Below are 23,499 nucleotides of genomic sequence, written 5' to 3' on the forward strand. Positions count from 1 at the left end.
CTTGTGGAGCTGTAAGGGCCAAAAACTACAACTGAAAAATCCAGGAGCATCGCTCTTCCTACAAAATCATGACCAACTTAAGAAAAATAAATACCAATATAAAAATAACAAACCACAAAACTTGTTCTAAGCATTTTACTTGAGAAACTACTTTTTTATACTGTTAACATTATAAATGAACAGTAAGTAAGTTTAATTGCCATAAAACTTGTTCTAATGGCCAGCAAGATGCGACTACTTGGGTTTAAATGAAGAAGCCAGATTGTTTAAAAGTCTGAGGAAAACAGCCCTTTAGCTTTCTTGATGTGTGAACTCGACATTTTGCTGCTGAATTCAGAGACACTGTCACTGATTTCAAATTTCACTGAACGCATCATGATGCTTATTTAATAAATTACGGTTCCCATTACAGTCACTGAGGAGGAAAAAGCAGGGTATGCTTTACGGTGGGTCGACCCTGTAATTGACTACTCTGTGAGCATGCAGTATCCTTCAACTTGGAAAATCCACCCTTTTTAGAAACAGACACACATCACATACATAGCTGGTCTCTGTCTATAACACAAGGTGCAATATCCTGGGGAAATGGGTTCCTATCCTCTGGTCTAGCCATACATATCGATATCTGCATTTGTTCCAGCTGATAAATGAACATTTTAAAAGTAAAGAAGAGACAGGAGAAACATTCGTCAGCATAGCTGGTTCACCATTGAACACTCAAACTTCCAGCACAGCAGCTAGAGGACATAAAGAGGAATCCACAATTTGTTATTGTAAAATGTGTATATTTTGAACTGCATTGTCATGTTATCTCATAAATAACTACATATAATAAATATAAGGAATAAGGAAGTCTGTTTATGCTTTAGGTGTTTATGTGTCACGTGTGTTTATGTTATTCACAGCAAATTTTCATGCTGTGAATCATAGTCTAAGGAGCTTGGAAAGAAAAGCGTCTGGACTTCTTTAAGTTGCTTGAAGACGTTTCACCTCTTATCCGAGAAGCTTCTTCAGTTCTAAGGTCAAATGGTGGAGAGTCCCAGATTTAAACCCAGTGGGAGTTTCCCCCCCAAAGAGGGACAAAGGACCCCCTGATGATCCTCTACCTAATCACATGAGCCAAGGTGTGAAAACGGGTGTGGGTCACAATCAGCCAGAGTTTCGGGTGAGCTCATTGTGAAACCTAGCCCCACCCTATCATGTGATTTCCTGAGGTCAGATGGCCCAGGATGTGAGTGGGCGTTAAGGCGTCTGGGACGGGATCTCAAAACTGGATTATAGATGGCAGACAGTTGGTGTCGTAAACCAACGCCTCTGTTCAAAGATGGTCGCTCACAGTGGACATAGACGGCTTCTTTCACTCCTCTTTCAAACCATCTGTCCTCTCTGTCCAAAATGTGAACATTGGTAGTGACCTTTGTCCTTTAGATGCAGATGGACTGCTGAGTCTTGTCCTGTGGAGGTGGCTCTTCTATGTTGTGCCATGCGCTTGTGAAGAGGCTGTTTGGTCTCTCCAATGTAGAAGTCTGGGCATTCCTTGCTGCACTGTACAGCATACACCACATTGTTAAGTTTGTGTTTAAGAGTTTTGTCTTTCGGGTGAACCAGTTTTTGTCTGAGTGTGTTGCTGGGTCTGAAGTACACTAGGTTTAAATCTGGGACTCTCCACCATTTGACCTTAGAACTGAAGAAGCTTCTCGGATGAGAGGTGAAATGTCTTCAAGCAACTTAAAGAAGTCCAGACGCTTTTCTTTCCAAGCTCCTTAGACTACGATGACCTGGATGACTGAGAACCTTCACAGACACATGCTGTGAATCCTTTTTATACATTTATTTTTTATTTAGGTAATAGTAGTTTTCTCAATGAAATATTGATGATTGGTGGCCTAAGGAACAATTGGATTGCCTGAGATCTTGCTCTGCAGGAAAGCAGGAAAAAGACTGTCATCATAGCAGACTTTGAAATCTACTAAAAAACAATTTTTAAGTGACAGGTTTGTTTGTTTTTTGAGCACTTAAAAAACAAAAATCATAAAAAAAGTTTAATGGCACAGCTGACCTAACATCACTAAGTGGAAGGGGAATTTTATTCTGGTATGTTAAACCATTTGTATTTTGGGGTTTGATTGAATCATAGGCATGTAAAAAGGAAAACATGAGACTGAGAATACTGTATATTGTAGACCAGGCACCTGTTACAGCCCACCCATGGCTGTTTTCCTCCATGCCAGTCCCCCTGTGACTGCTCCTTTAACTGTCCAAAAGTTTCTATTCAATCTGACATGGGGTCATCGGCATAATTGTGTCCCTTTAATTTCATTTCTCGCTTGGATAGAGTAAGTTAGAGCAGAATAAACTGTTTGCAGAGTTGTACCTTTTGGGGAGAAACTGTGTGTTATATAATCAGAGTTGAAATAATCAGTCTATCAACACACACAAAAACAAACAGGTTTAGAAAATTACTTCTTAAGTCATTTATCAAGCTAGCAAGCATTCTGGTTTTAGTCTCTTGAGTTTGATGATTTGTTGCTTTCTATATTTTATATCCATGCTAACTGAATATCCTTGGTTATTGGGAAGTCAGAGCAAAAACAGAAAGATGAATCTTCTATGAATAAAACAGTCCTTAGTGGCAGCACTACATTGCATCATTATTTAATATGTAATTGATCCAAAATAAACAAAAGGTTACATTAAAAGTCCAAAACTTACTTGCAAAAAACCAAAAAGACCAAGAGCCATGACATTGCTGTCCAGAACCCTGAGCTGAATATTGCACGCAGTATTAATATGAAATAATCTGTGTTAATTCAGGCAATGTGCCAAACTGTCGACTTTGATACCTGAGCTGCTGTGAGACTAGCTGATGAAAAGACTGCGTATGCTTAGTATTCATGAGCTATGAGATCCACACAACCTGTGGCTCATGAGTTTCACTACCCCATATGGGACCCATCAAGCCCAATGAGCTGCCCTCAACAATGCCCAGCACAAGACAGAATAACAGATCAAAGACCCCCTGTAGTCGTCAGACATTCAGCCAAACTAACAATTGATTATGAAAGCTGTGCATGAGTAATTAGTAGGCAGGAGCATAAACCACCCAAGTACAGCCTGTTGTTCATTTACTCTGATATTCAAAAAACAAAAATTATGTACTTTTTCGGCAGGTACAAGGATGGTGAGCCGCTGATAATATCTGACCGACCATGGAATTACAGTCTTCAACAAAAATTTGGTCTCAACACACTGGAGATCAGAAGGTGGGTCACTAGCTCAAATCTCTAATTAAGTCTGGAAAACTGGAATGAATGTGATGGAAGTGTGCAAGATAGGGCACGCAGCAGATTACTTGACCTTGCCACTGACAAATTAGGAATGGAATAAGAAACTGAAGCTACTTGTAGGTAAGATAAGGAAATTAAATGGTGGTGTTATGAGATAAAACGTGCCGGTTCAATTAAGAAGTACATGTGCGTGCTGTGTTGCAGGTTTTTTCTATTACCCAAATCCAGCACATGAAAAGAGGTCACAGCTTTTTCAACATCTCTTGTGGCTTGAAATTCACCCACTTTCAACTCTCACTCACAAACAGATGACATTCTATATCTTCTACAAAGGTGCTCTCCTGATGATGCTGGCGAGTACAAAGTGGTAGCCAAGAGTCTCCTGGGTGAAGCTGTGACCTTTGGAATGCTCGTGGTGAACTGTGAGTGGTTTCTTGTTTCATCTCAAGTCAGCTTTGCTCAAAAACCAGTAGCAAAGATGGAATACAGTACAATTGCCCCCAAAACACTGAAGAGTCTAGTTTCAGTCAGGCTGGCAATGAGACACTGACACAGTAAATTATTTGACTTAGTTTGAACATTTTTCAAACCTGGTTTACACAACTTTTACCTCTTTTGTTGTTAGTTTATCTTTTCCCATTTTCAAATAAAACCTGAGTTCTGGCTTCCTGAGTGCAATTCCTTCGAGATCATACATCGGAAGCATGAAAAAATGAACTTTAGATCTCACACTTCTAACATTTTCAAACTTCCTTATTTTCCCCATAAACATACTTTTCATACACTCAGTGGAAAAGTTTAACCCTCTTTGCTTTAATTATTTAACACAGATTCAACAAGATGCCAGAAATGGTCCAGATTGACCTGATGGCATATGCAATTGTTGCAGATTTGTCAGCTGCAAATTAACGATGCAAATCTCTCTTTCCACCACATCCCAATCTCTACCAGATTGAGATTTAGTGACTGTGGAGGCCAACAGTTAACTCGCAGTTATGTTCAAGAAACTAGTTTGAGATGATCCGAGTTTTGCGACATTATGTGTTAATCTGCTGAAAGCAGTCATCAGATGATGGATACATGTGGTCATGTTGAGTTGGACACAATGCTCAGGTAGGCTGTGGTGTTTAAACAACGCTCAGCTACTACTAAAGAGTCTAAAGTGTGCCAAGAAAATATCCCCCACAGCATCACACCTCTATCCCCAGCTAGAAACACTGATGTAAGGCAGGATGGATTCATGCCTTCACCTTTTATGCCAAATTCTGTCCCTAACATCTGAATGTTGTCTACACATAACAGACAAGTTACCAAAGAACCGATTTTAAATTCAATTTTTAAGCTAGTTCCTCGAGTTAGATACAGTATTTTGGCACCTACAAGGTGATTCAGAAAGAGGTATTAGCTGAAAACGTCTCACCGTGGTATGCAGGATACCCTTAAAAACATTGGGGAAACTGGAGAAGTGTGGTCAAAGCATAAGAAGAACACCACCTAAAACATCTTAAAAAATATTTACTGCAAAAAAACAAAAACAAAACCATAACCTGAAAGAAATATTCTTATAAAGGATTAATTATGAAACCACGATGCACGAGTCAAGACCACTGACATCAGCCATGCAAGGAAATCCTAGCACTTTAAGAACATCTTAAGTTTGCACAAACAGCCTGTAGAAACAAGTGTCTCAACTGCAGCCTGTCCAACTGTCAGCCATGCACCTCTTAGTTTGACAAGTAGAATAAAAGTAGTAAGTGAAACTGATTTTTTTAAATAATTTTTTACCTTGTTTAACTTTAACTTTATTTTCAGATTAAAGAAGCCCCGCCCCTGACATCCCAGGTGGTTTGGCTAGCCACTGAGAAACTAGAGAAGAAGACGATATTGTGTTTAACTAAAATAAAGTTCAAACGTTAAATTTAACCAGCACCTCAAGCTTCCATGAATATTTACTTAAACCTCCTTTTACATTGCACCAAGAATGTAGCGCTGGGTTTTTCCCTTACAGGCATGTTTTTCTTCATTAGTCCATTTACAGCTAACGTAAGTGCATATTTTGAAATCCTGCTATGACAAATAGAGCATTTCATTTATTTTTTATTTTTTTGCTTTATGTTGTTGCACAGATGATCATTAAGGTGCCCAGGGTGCAGATGCTATGCTAGCTAAATTTGACCAAATGTTTGTATCTCCATCCTCCTAATGCCTCAGGTCTCCATGGTGCGGTTTTCTATCCTCATTATCTGAGTCTCTATGTAAATTTGGTGTTTGTAAGAGAACCAGCATCAACGGAAATGATCAGAAAAACAGGTCCCGTTGCAGTGCTCATGCATAATAAATTAAAATGAGACAGTGGGTGTAGCAGTGACTAATAACATCTACAGTGAGCTATACTGCCTCGCAGCAGTGTTACAGAAACTATTTATTTTTTTATTTATTTTTTTATTACCTTGACCTACCTGCCCTTTTATGAAAAGGCTTCACTTCCTGAATGCTCAGCTCACTTTAATGACTTTAATGAGACACTTCAAGGCTTCTTCTACATTTCACAGGTATTCTTCAGGCTTTAACACAGCCTTAGGTTAAAGGGAATATTAGATGTGACTTGCATAAATGTGGCATTGCCAGGTTTGATTCGCCTTCTGCTTTATCTTTTCTTGCTTTCTTTTTTTTTTTTAAACATGTTTCTTCTTCAGTCTCACAGTATCATTCACTGCTTTTCTCTCTGTTTTTGACCCTGCCTGCCACTCTCCAATCTGTCCTGCTCTGCCGCCCTGCGATTCAGCATATCAAGGAGCCGTGGCTGGTTCAGAGCGCTTGCAGACCTCCGGTAAGTTTCACACCAGTGCCTAATGAAAAGTGTCCCCTTTCATTTTCTCTGCCACCCTTTGAAGTTCCTCCCTCCATCAGTAAACGAGGGCAGGCTGAGTGACTTTGAAGACTGACACAACATTTGGCTCTGCTGTGCATGTGGCACCTCTTAAAGAAAGACATGGGAGGAATGAAAGGGAGCTGCACACTGATGCTGTTTGGATATCACGGGAATTTATGTTTCTGTGTGGGTGTTCATAGATGTACAGGCATAAGTAAGACTATTTGTGGGGTAGTTACTGAAGTGATAAAATGACTTGCTTCCAAGTGAGCAGAAACGACAGTCATGTATATTTCATTCCAGGGACAGCGGGAGATTTATCCCACTTCGCTTCAAGCTGCGGAGCACCTCGCACTAGCTGTGGCACTCTGTGGCCTAGATTAGCTTCTGCCATGTGTGGGGTTCAGGACTTTTTAACCTAGAACTACATAATTTCTATACATATATATGCTCGCAATCTGATCAAACCAAAGAAGCGGTTTTGCCAGGAACAGCTATCTGACATAGACATGTTTATCTTACAAGGACCTCTAGTTTTTGTATAAAACATGACATCCTGAAAAAATATATACACTTTTAGAGTTTTATATTAAATTAGTTAATGTCCCTTCAACTTCCCCTTGTTTTTTAATTTATTTTTGTTAGTATTTTCACAAATTACCATCTTCATCCAACCTTTTCCAAGTAGCTTTAGTGCCCAGATTTAACTTAACACTTAAATAAATGACTTTTGCAAACATAACCCAACCACAGGTGGCCACAACCCTGTGTACCCCTAATGCTGGTCCCAAGCCCATTTTGGTCCTGGTATTCATGTGGATTTTACTGTTATGTATATAATATATATACACTTGCCAAGCCTAAAAGAAAAATCCCAAAAGAAGAAGGCTCAAACATATGCTTCGGTGGTGGTGGTGGTGGTTGGTTGTGGTTGGTGGGTGGTGAGAATGTTTGAAGTGTTGTAAATAAAGACAAAAGCTCCCTTAGTTTTGCTCTGAGCTGTTAGATAAAGTGAATGAGGGAAATATCCAGTCCTAGAGTGTTTTGTTGTTGCCCCCACGGGCCTCCCAACGGTTACCAAGGGCTCTCATTGGCCTGCAGGCCACACTTTGAAAACCCTGCTTGTAACCCACAGGACCCAAGGATACCAGTCTCAGACAGCAAAGGCCTGTGACCATTTCTCAACAAGCTGGATTTTTTTGATAAGAGTTATTTTAATATTGTGACCCATGTATGCACTGCTAAAAATTTACTGATAGTCAACTCTGTCCATTGTCATCATCGTGCACAGATGTTGCGTGTTTCTTGTCAGGTTCGACAGATTTCATATACTGACTGTGCAAATGTGCGCGTTTCTAAAGAAAGCAAGATTTCTATTGAAAATGTGCTGATTTTTATTTTATCTTAAAGGGATTTTAAAGACATAGCAAAACTGGAAAAGTCAGGAGCAATATAATTTATGTATGTATTACACTATTGCTTCTGAGGAATGACCATGTGGGTGCGAGACAATCCAATATTTTCCCTACACACACAGATATTAAGTGGCAATCATGTTGAATGAAGCTTTATCAGCTTGTAATGGCATCAGGGGCCGCTTGCTAGGAGAATGTGCTGAAGAATTGCATGCTGCTATTTTTTTGTAACTGATACTTGATTATCTCATATGGAGCTGATTGTATTTTCCAAAACAAATCACTCAAACTAAAGCGTGACTGCGGTGAATTTATCATAACATCAGTGCACTGAGGGAAATGCAGGACTTGAATGATGGGAAGCAAACATCTTTGCGGTGTGTTTCAATAATTCTACGCACACTGTTGTGATAGCCCGGACTTCTAAGCAGAACAAGATCATTATGAGAAGCATGTCACAATCTTTCAGATTCATCCCTGAGAATGGGATTTGACGAGACCTCATGGCACACATATCTTGCACGTCCGGATTGTATTGCTTTGCTGTTTTTGACAAGGCAGAGAATGACAGGCAGCTAAAGGAATAACTTGTCAGGAACTGTTCACTTAAAAACAAAGAGTGCCATCTGCAGCTTTTCTGCTGTCCTGTGACGTTTCCCCCGGGGAATTCTCTTATAGCTGCTTTGTGTGTGTGTGCTTGGATAAAGCAGTGGGTCTTTTTCTAGTCTGTATTAGATGGTCTTTTTAGGCATTTCTGTCTCTATCACCCGTGTGTTCTTACTCCTGCTCCATTCCTCCCATCTATTCTAGCCTTACAGCTTCAACAGGAAGCTCGGTTTGGCACCTCCTTTCCTCCGACCTGGGTGAAAGAGGGCGACACCCTCACCCTGGAGTGTACATTCACCTCAGCTCTGCTCCTCTTCCAGAAGGATGTCAGCTGGTTTAGAGATGGTAAGTGTTGCAAATACAAAGTAATTAAGTAAGTAAAATTTATTTATATTGCATTTTTAAAGAACAAAGTTCACAAAGTGCTTTGCAGAAGAGAATACACAACAATTTAAATGGTATAAAACTAAATCAAGGCAAGCCTGCACAAGCTGGTCTTAAGTTTCTTTTAAAAATGTATTAACACAGATCTTAGGTCCAGAGAAAGCACAGATCTAGGGCTCTAGGGACAGCCATCAAGCAAGGATCAGCAGATCTCAGAGATGTAGAAGTTATATATGGCTGTAGTAGCTCACTGATGTATGGAGGCAACTGACGATGGAGGGCTCTAATCGCCAAAGGTTTAGGACCTTTTAGATTTACTCAGAGCAAATCATCCCAAGGGTCCAAGATTTTAATTACTTTTGGGAACAAAGATGTCAGGTCCACAGATCATAACTTCAGTTTTTGTGTATTGAGAAACAGATAATAGGATACCATTTAGTCCTTTATAATATGAATGCAGTCTTGAACAACAGATAATTTGGTCACATTCTGGGGTTTCAAAGACAAGTACAATGAAATGTCAGCCGTATAACAATAGTATGAAATGTCTTCAAAGTTATTCAGGATGTGTCCAAGTGGGAGCAAACAGGATACGTCCCAGGACTGAACCTTGCGGCACACCACGGGATAAAGCAGCAGGAGATGACACAAAATTAGCAAAAGCAAGTGTAACACTCCAATGAGAGGGATGGGAAGAAAATAAGTCAAAATGCCCACCCACGTTCTAAATCTCTTAATCAGGGTACTACGATTAACTGTGTCAAAGCAGCTGACAGACGCAAGAGTATAAGGATTGAATAGTTACCTGCATTTCATCTCATTTTATGTGCTAAAATTTCATTTGAATTTCAGTACAGTGAATCTGGCTGAAAGTTCTCTAAAATGTTGTGAACAGTTCAAACTTCTGGTAGTTGGTTGGCCAACACTTTTTATAATGTTTTGGAAATGAAGGCAGTTTTGAAATTTTCCTAAAATTAAAAGAGGGTGAATAATGGCCTCATTAAAATATGAAGGGACACAGCCAGAAGTTAAAGTTAAAGCATTAATTACCTCGAGTCTAGTGGTGTGAAAGACCTTTTTGAACAGTGAAGTTGGTAAAATGAAAGTAATGGGTCATAAAAGCATTATTCTTGACTTTTTAGCTTGCTTTTTCTATTTTCCAGGTGTACAACTGCATCAATCCAGCAATGTGGAGATTAAAACATTTGACACCAAGGCCGTCATCACCTTAAGGGCTGCACACAAGGAGGATGAAGGTCTTTATACTGCAAGACTGAGAACCACGGATGGAATCCAAGAGCACAGCGCTTTTGTCTATCTCACAGGTGAAATACTCTAAAATGTTAGCCTACACTTACAATTTATCAATGCATTAGAGTCCAAAGATTAATGGATCTAATATAAATACTGAAGCTGGCTTTGGCGCTTTCAAAATTATCCACTAATGTGAAAATATACCTCCACAGCCTCACTGAGAGAAAATTAAGACCACTTTTCATGTGCAAATGCTTAGCATGAACAAACAGAAAACCTCCAGATGCATTAGTTTAGCTTAAAGTTTAGAAACAATAGGAAACCCTCAGCTGGCTCTCAAAAGGATCATCATGATTATAAAAAAAAAACCCAACATACCATTCATGTAGTCTTAAAAACTGTCACGGGGGGGTGGGCCGGTGTGTTTGAGGTGTGGACCAAAAATGCGGACACAAAAAAAAATTGCGGTATAACAAAAAGCGAGCCGTTTATATCTGGGCTGATGTCGAAACAAAAACAAAGCAATGCAAACTGGAAAAAAACTAACCTGAAACCTAAACGGGGAAAAACTAAAACATAAAAACTGACTTGAACATGGTCGGAACAGGATTCATGAAAAACTATGACAAGAGATAAATGGACAATGAACAGGCGAAAGGAAACTCTGTGACAAGATGTGACTTGACCTGGTGAAGACAGAAGACATAAATACACTGAAGGGTAATGAGGGAAGTGGAAACACCTGGGGAAACACAGCTGACACAAATGAACCTGAATGCCACAGGGGAAGTACAACTAAACACATTGAGCATGGAACGGACTCTTCACAATAAAACAGGAAACATAATAGAATGTAGACATGACAACACGAGCTTGACAACGTGGAAGCGCATACATGAAACAGACAAAGGAGAGAGGAAAGTACTGGCACAGCTAAAAGTACAACATAGAGGACAACACAGACTTACACCAAAGACAGGAAAAGACTCATAAACTCAGAGATATGGATGAAACTAAACTAAAGAATAAAAACCAACTAAACTCTAACTAAATAATAACACAAGAGCTTCACATTATTTCAATATAACATAAGAAATTTCTTGACCACGTGCTTCTTTCCTTCTGACGTCTCTTTTATAACCACCAGTCACAGTCTTGTAATATCCCACATTTTCACTGTTTTTACAAACACACCTAAGCAGAACATGCATCTGAAAACAGAGTGCTCTTCATTTGTTCCTTGAAGTGCCCAGCACTCTTGGTCATATTACAAATTTTGCAAACATTTTTAAAATAACTGAATGTGAATTCATTTTAAGCATATTTACCATCAATGGTCATTGTATTAATTACCTCTTGCTTGTGCTTGGTTGGACCCAATTTACTTTTAGAGCTGCTTCAATTTGTATTGGTATAGATTCAACAAAGTGCTGGAAACTCTGGAAACATGATAGCATCAGACAGTTGCTGCAGATTTGTCAGCTGCACATCCATCATGTAAATCTCCCATTCCACTAAGTCTTGATGGTGCTCTATTGGATTGAAATCTGGTCACTGTGGAGGCCATCATGTCCTGCTGGAAGCAGCTATCATAAGATTATACAGGGTGGTCATAAAGGGATGGACATGGCCAGCAACAATAATGCAGGAGAGATCCATGATCTCATGTTGTTTACATCCAATTCTGACCTCTCTCATCTAAAAGCTGCAGAAAATTGAAACTAACGTTTTTCTCAGTCTTCTGTTGTTCAGATTTGGGGAGCCTGTTTGAACTGTTGCCTCAGTTTCTTGTCATAGCTGACAGCTCGAAGCAATCTGGTGGTTCTCCTCTGAACTCTGGAATCAGCAAGGCTTTTTCACCTAGATAGCTGCAACTCTCTGGATATTTTCTCTTTTTTTCAATCATTCTCTGTAAATTCTATAGATGTTGGCAAATCTCTGTAGGTAAAACATTTTCTGAAATACTCAGACCAGCCCGTCTGATACAAACAACCATGGCACATTCAAAGTTAGCTAAAGCACTTTTCTTTTCTGTTCTAATGCTTGGTTTGAACTTTGGATTTCCTAGATGCATTGAGTTTCTGCCAAGTGAGTAATTCTCCCCCCAAAGGGAGGGAGTATGTAATCAGTTGCATTTGTTTGTCTGGCTCTCTGTTTGTTAGCCATCTAGCATCTACAGTTTTCAAAAAAATAATTTCCAAATTTTATGTGATGGTAGATGCTAATAACAGATTCAACTGATTTCATTTTGGTGAAAATCGGGTGTAAACGTCAAATTTGCACCAAATTTGAAAATCAGTAAAAATTTTATATGATCCACAATTTTTTTGTGGATCATCGTCAAACCTCACAACAATAGGCCTTGGGAACATGAGTACCTAGGTTGCCTAGGCATTACCTGCTTCTATTTACATAATAACATATATAGTGGTAACAGTTAATGCTTATCTAAGCAGATGATGAAATGTATGATTCATTTTGCAGACACGTTGCTTTTTTTGAAGTACGTAGCTTGTTTTCAACGACTTCCTAAAGCCACTCATAGGCATTGTGCCACGCTTGTAAGTGGGTGTCAGATCACACCAGAAACTCCTCAAATATTTAGTGTCTTCTTTGAAGAACTTGCCCAGCTGTCTTTCAAATTATACGCTTTGTTTGATTGCATTATAATGCATTTGATTCAGGTGTGTTGACCCAGGATGAGATCTAAAACCTGCAGGACACCCACCCTCAAGGCCTGGAGTTCGACACCCCTGGGTAAGGGTTTCATGGTTAGGGTTGCGGTGAGCAGCGAGGGAAAGCATTATGTCAGATGCTGACAGACAGATGTCCTCACTAAGACATGAAAACAAGTGTGTGTGTGTGTGTGTGTGTGTGTGTGTGTGTGTGTGTGTGTCAAATTTGAGACGGCAGGAGATTTGAAAGTTCAGAGATTAACACACACTTGATCTGTTATAATATCAAAATCTAAAGCCAAAGTCTTGTTTGTGTTCAAAACAGCTTTTTCCATAACCAGCTTTGAGCATCAGTATCGTGGGATATATCAAGTTTAAAGTAGCAAAACTTCACTAATGCAGGGTCTGTGATGTAGATCATCAGAAAAAAACGACTGCTACCGGTGAACTTTGATCTGTTTTCTGATCATTTGCTGGAGAAGACTTCAAAAGGTGCATTTTAGGTAAACTTTCCAGGGAGATCACCATGTGGGATAGGTGGCTGGTCAAAACAAGTTAGAGCTCATGGAAGGTCTTATTTGTACCTATACGTTCTCTACCACCCCGTCTTTTAGCAATGATTCCATCTCTGTCTAAACAATTTTCTAATAAACCATAACTTAACTGTCACTAATGGCTCTGAAATGGAAGAATTACATTTGTTCACATGTTCTTTTGGATAAAAAAAACTGGATCAAAGAACATCAGGTACTTGAGACACTGGTTTTTTTTTTAATCTTTCCAATTTGAGCACACAGAATTTATTTTATATAGAATATCTCCTGGAGTAACTTAACATGTGGAGTGGCAACTATTGATTACTTTAAAATGATTGATAATCCTTTGGTCATTAGGAGAAACACACAATAGCAGGTCAACAAAGCAAAACTCGTTTTTGATATTGTCGTCACTGGCAGGCGGGTGGCATGAATGCCCAACTTTGTGAACATGATCATTTGAGACTGACACAATGTAGGATTTTCAAATTGATGCCATAGGTGCATCTACTAAAAATCTTGGACAGGAATCTCAGTGATCTTGACCTCAAGGTCAGAGGTCAAATTTTCTGAAAATCTTGCAGACATGAAAACTTAAGAAACCCAGGATTGGTGGCCATTTTTTTTACTTTCAGGCTTATATGTTTGAATCGATTGCATGAACTAGATTGCTGTAGATCCTATTATTAAACTTTCCAGTTCCTTTTCCCCTTGGTTTTACACATCTCCTCCTCCTTTGGCTCACTATCTTTCTCCTACTTTGTTTGTTGGAAAAACAAACCCTGTGTTTCCACAGTAAACGATTTAGTTGAGTGCTAAACTGGAAATCCAATAAATATATTCCAAATAATGTGAAAAAAGCAGCACATCACAAACTTCTCTGTCAGCTGGGACAAATTGCTCCTGTTTGACTTGTTTACTGGTTCATTCAGCTTTCATTAGAACTACACAAATTCAGTTCAGTTATTAGTACATAGCTGGGGGCTGAATATTTCTATGCCGTTTTTCTTCTCGCTAACTGACTCTGCTGACATCCATAGATGCATCGGCTGCAGTGGTGGGCGGTCCCGCGTCTCCTCTCGCAGTGCAGGTGTCTGACGTGAACAAGGACTACGTTTTCCTGACTTGGCAGCCGCCCAGCGCTGATGGAGCTTCACCTGTGCAGGGATATTATGTGGAACGGTGAGAATCGCGATGTACCGCTTACTTCAAATATTCCGTTGGGTTCAAATGAATCGGGTAAAACAAAGTGAAAGCTGACACTGAAAGTTTATTTCAGACCTTTGAAAACTAGCTGACAGTGTTGGCAAATCAACAGTCCACTGAGCAGGTGTTTATCCTGTTGACATAGAAATGTGCTTCTTTGTATATTTTAGGATTTCTAGATTTTCCCTTTTAAAAAGTTAATGATTTAACAGCTTTGGTGCAATCACATCCATCTGCACTTTCTTTCCAAATGTGTCCACACACTTTTAGATTTCAACAAACCCGAGCATGTCCCAGGGCTAGAGGTGAGGTACACCCCACCTCTGTATTCGGACAAATTTTTCCTATCATTTTCTATATTACACAACACTGTCCAGAAGACAGAGTGTCACGGTCCTAGTGACCCAGTGTTTTGTGTTATTATTAGTTTTTGATTACATCATGGTTTATCACTGTTAGTGTTGTGGTTTCTGTTTTGTATTTCTAGCGCTCTAAGTTCTGCAGTATTTCTTGATTTCTAGTTCTTGGTTTTTGTTCATGTGCCCTTTATGTTCAGTGTAGGTTTAGTTCTGTCTTCATGTTTATTTTCTTGTTCCCCAGTCAGTCGTGTCTCATGTCACTCCTGTCCCTGTGCTCCGTGTTCCCTCTGTTCAGTATCAAGTCCGTGCACTTGTGCCTGTCGTGTGGTTCCTGTTTTATTTTGATAGTCTTGTGTTCTGTGTTCAGTGTTTGGAGCTTTGCTTTACTCCTGTCTCCTTACGTCTGATTAGTCCCAGCTGTGTTTCCACCCGTTTCCATGCTCTCGGTTTTCAACCTGTGTATTGTAGTCCTCACACACACTGAGCAAGTGTGCTGTCACGTTGTACCTTAACTACTCTGTGTGTTTTTCCTCCATGCTCATTGTAGTTGTTTCCCAGTTTAGTTCCTTAGCTTCCCAGTGTCTTAGTGTTTTGATTTTAGTTCGTATTTCTAGTTCCTCGCTTTAAGGCTTTGTTTTTTGTATGAAGAGTCATTTACAGCCAAAATAATGCTGCCTTCTTTAGTTCACTCCTTCATTGTCCGTGAGTCCTGCATTTGGGTCCTACATCCTGCCTGCCACACAGCAAACCATGGCATCGAGTCACCTTCATGTTTTTTACATATTGCGAATGCAATGTCAGGGTTTCTTTTTCTTTCTTTTTTTTAACCTTGAAAATTGACTGATGAAATTTCGATTGTCAGAACTGTTTTTGTTTTGTTTTTTTCATTGTGTTCATATTGATTTTTACATTAAGCTTCTACATTAAGTCATTGCTTTGGTTGGTGATTTATCATGTCATTTAAATATCAATTAAAATGACAGCTGATTATGTCATTTAAACAGACACTTAATCAACTGATGAACTGTGAGACAATTAGTCTGACTACGCTACCTTTTCAGACTGTGTGCATGTTTGAATTCAGTAAAACAACGAAAGAAAAGTATTGACGAAAAGATTACAGGTTTTCATTGCCAGAAATATCCAGCACAGAGATTGGATCTCCTACAGTGAGCTCACGTTGATTTGGCATTCATTAAAATGCTTATTTTAGATTGGACTCTCAGTGATTTCCTGTACTGCAAGTCAACATGTGACCAACAGTAAGCCTACACTGCTAACCCTTCTGTGTGCTTCTGCTGCTGAGGAATTTGAATTGGACATATTAAGTTGGCAGAGCCCTAATGAGATGGATGGTATACATGGTAATTATCAACCCTCAACTGTGTGTTAACAGCAGACTCAAAGGCTCTCTGAGGAGAACAGCTACTGGAGCTATCACCAAAATCAGTCAGTCAGGATCACCTGAACATGTGTGCTCATATATTTGCATTTCTGCATTTCATGTTCGTTTGTGTATTTTCTTCTTTAGTCACAGCACACAGCTCTAAACGCTACTGGTTACTGAACAACGAAACAAAGTGTAGGATACTTCCCAGTTCCCTAGCAACCCCCCCGTCTGGTTAGAAAAGTGGCAACAGTTTGTCATTGATGTCGTACAATTTGAGCCTGGACTTGTACTTAAAAAACATTTTTGTTCTGTTTTTGGAGCCTTGTTATTTTCGCGATGCTCTCTGGTCACAATTATACTCTTTTGTGGCGTACATACTGGCTGTTATGTGGGATAAAGTGTTTCAGAATTGGTGTTATAATACTGTACCCCGCAGACTGCACCTAGTGTTGTTCAAACACAATGGGTTAGTTCTTTGTTTTTCTTGTACAATTTTTTTTTCTTTATTACTGTATTTTCAGGACTGACTTCTCCCTCGCACCGTGTGTCCTTTTCAGATGTGACCTCAGCCAGGGTGAGTGGGTGCGCTGCAATGTGGATATTCAAAAGATTTGCCATTACCCAGTGTTTGGGCTGAAGGAAGGAACTCTGTACCAGTTCAGAGTACGTAGTGTGAACCAGGCCGGTGCAGGGCGCCCCTCCAAAGCCACGAAGCCCGTCGTCACTGCAGACCCCCTGGAACACACCAGGACTATGGGTAACACATTAAACATCAACACTGACATATAAAAAGCTTTAAAATGTGTTAATGTTGCTGGTTTTTCCTGCATCGTCTAATTTATTTGTGGAGTGAAATTTAAACCTGACTAGCAGAATACCTCAAGAGCTTTGTCTTTTTGGCGTCTGATATCATAAATAATGCCAAAGTATGCACAACAAATATGCATGAGTGCTTAAGTGGAGGAACTTTCCCCAATCAATTAGCAAGTGGAAAAAACACTCTCCTGAAATTCCTTAAATTACTGAATCAGGCTTTGCGATGCAGTTGTATTTATTCCTTAATCATAATTAATTAATTGTTTGAGTTCATAAAAAAAGATAAAGAAATAAAGAAAATGTTCCCAGTCTCTAAGATGTCATTTTGTCTCTTGGGCAGCCTTGATGATGTAAGATCACAGGCACTAAAACTGTCCTATCAGTTAGCTGTCAGGTTCATGTACTTCATGTGGTTTGTAAAAATGGGGGAACTTGCATGACACATCAAAGTGTTTTTCTTTGGTAGAACTTTTGGATGTCTGACAAAAGATGCATAAAGATGCTTTTCTGGCTCTAGAGAAAGTTGATCTACTTTGAAAACCAAAAATGTAAGATTATAGAGTCAGAAGGAAGAAGAATTTCTTCTCATACCTTGAGATTTTCATCTGGACTTTACTGACTTAAATCTCTGACTAAACTGTTGGCTTTCAAGCTGCATTGTGGGTAATGAGAGGAAAACATGGCGTGTGCCAGAGTGAAAAGGTGTCAGTGTATCATTATTTCCTTCATTCAGACTAATGTTAGGTCACCTTTATTTATATAGTACATTTCAAACAAGAGCTGTTGACTCACAGCTCCACATGAACAGACTCCTGCTTCCTAGAAAAGATCCTTGAAGTTTCAGCACTTTTCTACATATTTCAATTTATGGTCTTTTGAGAGCCAGAGTCAAAGAAAGTTTAAATTCCTCCACTAAACATAGCAGACATAATCAAGCACTGTGGTTTGCAAATGCAGTTGCTCCATAAGTGCTATTGGAGGACAAATGCCTACCAAATCAGCACAATGGGTGGGTTTACCACTGTTATCAAGGGGTACTTTACATAGCTAGCACCCTGCCCCAAGGACAACAACTTAAAATACCTTTGGATTCAGGTGGATATGGTTGTCTCCAGTGAGTGATTAGAGAAAAAATATGTTCCCTCTCGCTTGTAGTTAGTTAGAGTGGACCTAATGGCAGAAAAAAGATAGAAATGCAGCTTAATCATTGGGCAATTCTGTCTGAAATCGGGCTCAAAATCGTATGCAGCTGTTGGGTTGTTGCTGACTGTGATCGCAGCATATGATTTACATTATTTTCGAACACATCAAGCCATTGAGCGACCCCTGCGCCTTTTCATGGAAGCATCTGCGTGCACTATGTATCCCCACTTATTTATTCAGGCTTTTCCTTTAATTTGTCACTCATCTGCATCTACAAATGACTACAGGGAGCATCAACAATGCATTATCAGTTCGTTCCTACTGTTTATTCACCTCATCTGCCTCAGTTGCCATGTTACACCTGCAAGGAAATCAGCACTACCAGAGAGAACAGATGTAGGTGTGCAGATTTAGATCTCACTTTGTAGAGCCGCGGGCTTTTGCAGTTGTTTCTCTGACAGCTTCTTAATTACATTGTGGGGTAGAACACATTATTTCCTAAAAGATTACGTATTTTAAAGCTTTTCTGTTTGGTCAACGGTGTAATGTTGGAATGAGCAATTAATAAGATGCGATGTGGATCGTGGAGTGTGTGCGTGCCTGTGTGTAACTGGGAGGACAGATGGACTCTGGTCAGATGCTGTGGATCATTAAACACAGATGAAGGACAGACAGAAGGCTGACTTGCCTCCGGCCTGCTCTCCATCCTCCCATGTCGGTCTAGCTCACTTCTTTGTGTCTCTCTGAGTCTGACTTTCTTATCAGTGGCTGCTCCTCTAACATTAATACAATAATATTGTTATCGCAAGCTCATATATAACTTCATTACCCTGGTACCACGTTCCTTTCTATCCTCTCTATCTTCAACCTATATCTATCTGTTTTGTTCTCCTTTCACAGTGGTTACAGTGGACAGAGGAAGGACCATTACTATCACAAAAGATGAACTGGAAGGTGAGAACCTTTATTTTTATTTCAGTGCATAATTTTGTCCGAAAAACAAGCCACTTGAACATTTTCCCCATTGATTTAAAACAGCATCCATGTTTTACCGGCACGCATGGTGCCTCCTTTATGCCTGCAGGATCCCTCGGGGTTTGTGGCTTAATGCATCTTCATATTATATTTAACAATGAGCTGCAGTAATTGTATGACTGTAGCAATGAGCATTTGCTCCATTTACAGAACTGAAAAGAATGAACAATCCCTGGCGGTGTCCTAGTAAATGCACATAATGGCTCGAGCTAGTGTGAATGCCTGTGAAGAGGGCTGATAACCTTGGCACTGTAACCCACGGACAGATAAAAAGGAAAGCGGGAGGAGGAATTTGTGTTTGTGGAGCCATCTAAAACATGTAGCACAGGGAGTCCATTTATACTCTCTTTATTGTGTTCTCCAGAGGAGGTTTAGAGCAGAAGGAGTGTATACATGTATAACAAAGAAGTGCATGTGTGCAGCTTTTAACAGAAGTGAAATGACATAGCACTGCAACATCCTGAACTTCTAAGATCAGTCTCCATCCAGACTGACTCTGTTGCAGTACACATAACTTCGGACACTCCCTTGTCCAGATTGTATGTTGTGTGTAGAATGAAGAATCAGAATATTTGAAAGGTTATATGCTGTATAGCTGTGGGAGGGTTGGAGAGAAACTAAGCCGAATGAATGTGATGTATGTAGTTTGCTAATGCTGTCTCACTGACCTTTGTTCCTCTAAAATTAAACTTGGATCCCTTTTTTATTATTTATGATCTATAAAAAATTGTGACGTTTGGAGGTCTGACCTTTGTTTGACTTTTGAAGGTGGAGTGCATGGCATGAAAAGTTTGAGAGCCACTAAATTATGGTCTCTAAGTTCAATGAAAGAGGAAACTTTCTCCCTTATTTTGGCTTTCTGAAAAGGGGAGGCTAGCCTCCAGATTAGAAAAGTGAGCTAAAAAAGTCACAACCAAAACAGGATGTGACTTTTGTAGTTAATAAAAAAGGCATCTAACTCTTCCTTATTACTGAGTTTATGGTCTCAAGCTCTAGTTTCAAAGTCTTCTGTATTATGTAAGTTTACATTTAGAGTTGCATTTAAAGTTAAATATGTTGTAGATAAAATAGGGTATTGGAAAACTGTAAACTGAGAGAAACAGCTAGCTAGTTTTTATTAATTTCAACAAAAGCAAAATATAAAAATGACAGTGTACTTTTATAAGTGGCTTCATAAGTACTTTGAATCGATCCCGTTGAACTGCCAAGCTAATCTTGGCTTGATCTTCATCTTGGGGACCCTGATTTACAAAATCATACCATATCACCCTATTAGAGCACTTCGCTCTCGCTCTGCAGGCCTACTTGTTGTTCCTAGAGTATTTAAAAGTAGAATGGGAGGGAGAGCCTTCAGTTTTCAGGCCCCTCTTCTGTGGAACCAGCTTCCAGTTTGGATTCGGGAGACAGACGCTATCTCTACTTTTAAGATTAGGCTTAAAACTTTCCTTTTTGCTAAAGCATATAGTTAGGGCTGGACCAGGTGACCCTGAATCCTCCCTTAGTTATGCTGCAATAGACGTAGGCTGCCGTGGGATTCCCATGATGCATTGAGTTTTTCCTTTCCAGTCACCTTTCTCACTCACTATGTGTTAACAGACCTCTCTGCATTGAATCATATCTGTTATTAACCTCTGTCTCTCTTCCACAGCATGTCTTTTATCCTGTCTTCCTTCTCTCACCCCAACCGGTCGCAGCAGAGGGCCCCGCGCTTCCCTGAGCCTGGTTCTGCTGGAGGTTTCTTCCTGTTAAAAGGGAGTTTTTCCTTCCCACTGTCGCCAAAGTGCTTGCTCATAGGGGGTCATATGATTGTTGGGTTTTTCTCTGTATCTATGAAGCGCCTTGAGGTGACTTTTGTTGTGATTTGGCGCTATATAAATCAAATTGAATTGAAATTGAATTGAATCTCGATGTTGTATTCATTATGTTTGAGGCCATATATTCATCAGCACTGTGCAAAGACTATAGGAGCCCAGGGTTTTAATGACCTCATATGATCACTGAAAAAAGAATTAAGGTTAAAGTTGGCATTGGTTTCACTTAGCAGACAAAGATGTCAGGTTGTAAGTTTTATGAAATTCATTTCAGTTTTATTTAAATAGCGCAAAGTCACAATGGTTACCTCAGAGAACTCTATATTACAGAGAACCCCCCCAAAATGAGCATGCACTTGGTGACAGTGGGAAGAAAAAACTCCATTTTAACAGGAAGAAATCTTCGCCACAGTTCCCAGACATGTATTGTTGTTCATTTCCTTTTGTGTACAGTATACACACCGTATGGGAGAAAACTTCAGTCTGCCATGTTGAATCATTACGTGTAAATAATAAAATGCTAAACACTTTTATGTTTGACATTTAAAGATGTGCTGCAGTCATCTTCTTTTGAACTGAGGTCAGGTGACTGACTTCACCAATCAGGTGCATTCCACTTACTGTCCCTAAATTCTCATTTTAGCTGCACATTAAACATAATTTTCCTACTGCTTGGTTGTTTAAAAAAAAAAAGAGTGCATTAAAATAACTATATTGTTTGGCTTCAAACAGAGTTTGATTAAGCACTTTAAGAGCCACAAAAATCAAATCATTTCCCTTAAATTAGCATATTCAACAGTCAAACAATACAGCATTGAATAAACAGATAAATGTTCAAAAGAAATGTAAATGCAAAAACAGTAAAGCTGCAAAGTACATAAACCATTTAGAGACCAAAAAATATTCACTGTGATTAACATCCCTCTTATGGACAATATTTGATCATTTGATTACCAAGTATTGTTGGCTTGTTGTGCAAGCCTGTGCTTTAAAACTCAGTCCTGGAGGCATTGTTATGCTCATTATGAAGCACATGTGTGGGGTTATTAGTGATGGCTTGGCTTTTACTGTGTACTTGTTTGTTTGTTTGTTTGTTTGTTTATAGAGCTCTATCAGGGATCTTTGGGTTCTTATAATAAATGTAAAACTGGTGTTAGTTGTTCTTTTAGCCTGTTCTTGTCTTTCTGGAGCAACAAATGAAAGAAATGCAAGCATGCATTAAATAGAGGAGGTGAAATATGTTATAATTACTCTCTCATCTACCCCGCTGAGAAAACCCGTACAACCACCGATGAGCCTGCTTAATAATATCTGTGTTCTCAGTAAACTTTCATTTCTCTTCACATATACCACACAAATATGTGTATGTCTTCACAGTTTCACAGCATTCATTAAAAATAGTCCCCTCCCAGAAAATGGGTTTAAGGAGCCTATCATTGCTTTTGTCTGTCATCAGCAGATTTTACTACATGGCTTTATGGTTTTTTCCGTAACCGCTGCAGCACTACATGAATTTTGTTTTTTTAAAGCACAGTGTGTCCTGCTGCTCAGATACTCCTCTGTATACTAACAAAGGTTTGCTGCCTCTACCATCCCTCTCTCTTCACTACTCTTTCAGCCGTGGAGCTCTTCTCTGATCCACACTGCAGCTCTACAAACTCTACAAGGAATACAAACGTGCAGAGACAGATGGGACACTTCTGGCTAAACCTGAACACTTCTATTGTCCTTGAATCATTTGGAGTGTCACTGAAAGTATTTGACTACATGTTATCTGCTATACTTAGGTATTAGAAAAGGAGGTGAGACTGGGGTAGCCAGGTGCTGTGCACACATTCAGCAGCAAAGCATTTTAAGAGAAAGAGAATCAAACGCAGCTTCTCAGCCAACACTTTTTTGGATTTTCATTCTCATTGACCTTGTTCTAACTTTTGCATTTGTCATCCTCCGCCTCCTACTCCTGTCTTTGCTCTCTAGGTCGAATCAAAGCTCCTTTTCCTCCCACAAATGTCCACGCCTGCGAGGTGAGCGACACCTACGTGGTGCTGAGCTGGACCGAGCCTGAACCCAGAGGCAGGGAGCCGCTCACCTTCTACGTGGAGCGGGTCAGTCACGGCACATAAATATTCATATTACAACAACTTAGAAGACTCTGATTGGCTGCAGGCCTCCCCGAGGGTCTTGGTTAAACTTCTTTCATCTTATGAGCTCATAAGTGAAGTTTTAGTGCATCTACTAAAAATCATTTTTAGATCAATCACATCTGAACATAATTTAAACTTGGAGAAACATCTCCAATCTTTGTAGCAGCCAGTAGAAAATCTCCTCACAGCGACTTGAAACTGGTCACTATAACATATCAGAGGTTTATTATCAAGCTGATTTGTTTTGATCCGCTATTTGAAAAAGTGGCCTGCTCTGGGAGTCAGGGTTAATCTGAAGTCATGTGATATGTTGTCTGAAGAACTGCAAACTAAAATCGCAATGATAACTGTTCATGCCAGAAGAGGAGAAAAACTGAAAGATGAGGATATCATGATTAGATTTTAGATTTCTAAGATGGCTGGATAATTGAGATAAACTTATACAGTTTAATTTACAAATCTGAGAAATGAGACTGATTACCTTCTGTGAAGTTTTACAAATTGGCTTTTATTTCATTTTAAAAAGACCTGCCTCTGAATTAAAAATATATGCATATGTGGGAAAT

The 23,499-nt window shown here is 39.5% G+C and overlaps 1 protein-coding gene across 1 annotated transcript in view; it reads left to right on the top strand.

Moving 5' to 3' along the window:
• myom3 (myomesin 3) overlaps positions 1–23,499 on the top strand; it is a 74,902-nt gene that overhangs the window by 13,660 nt on the left and 37,743 nt on the right. Inside the window, exons 5-13 of the mRNA XM_085366359.1 lie at positions 3,171–3,263; positions 3,621–3,709; positions 6,073–6,117; positions 8,385–8,525; positions 9,728–9,889; positions 14,070–14,211; positions 16,542–16,741; positions 18,844–18,897; positions 22,767–22,894. Of these exons, the coding sequence (XP_085222485.1) occupies positions 3,171–3,263; positions 3,621–3,709; positions 6,073–6,117; positions 8,385–8,525; positions 9,728–9,889; positions 14,070–14,211; positions 16,542–16,741; positions 18,844–18,897; positions 22,767–22,894 (1,054 nt within the window). The remainder of the gene's footprint in view (positions 1–3,170; positions 3,264–3,620; positions 3,710–6,072; positions 6,118–8,384; positions 8,526–9,727; positions 9,890–14,069; positions 14,212–16,541; positions 16,742–18,843; positions 18,898–22,766; positions 22,895–23,499) is intronic.

Source organism: Diplotaxodon limnothrissa, linkage group LG11 (genome assembly GCF_057381915.1).
Source record: "Diplotaxodon limnothrissa isolate DT_005_m linkage group LG11, D_limnothrissa_male_GT1.1, whole genome shotgun sequence".
Taxonomy (NCBI): Eukaryota; Metazoa; Chordata; class Actinopteri; order Cichliformes; family Cichlidae; genus Diplotaxodon; species Diplotaxodon limnothrissa.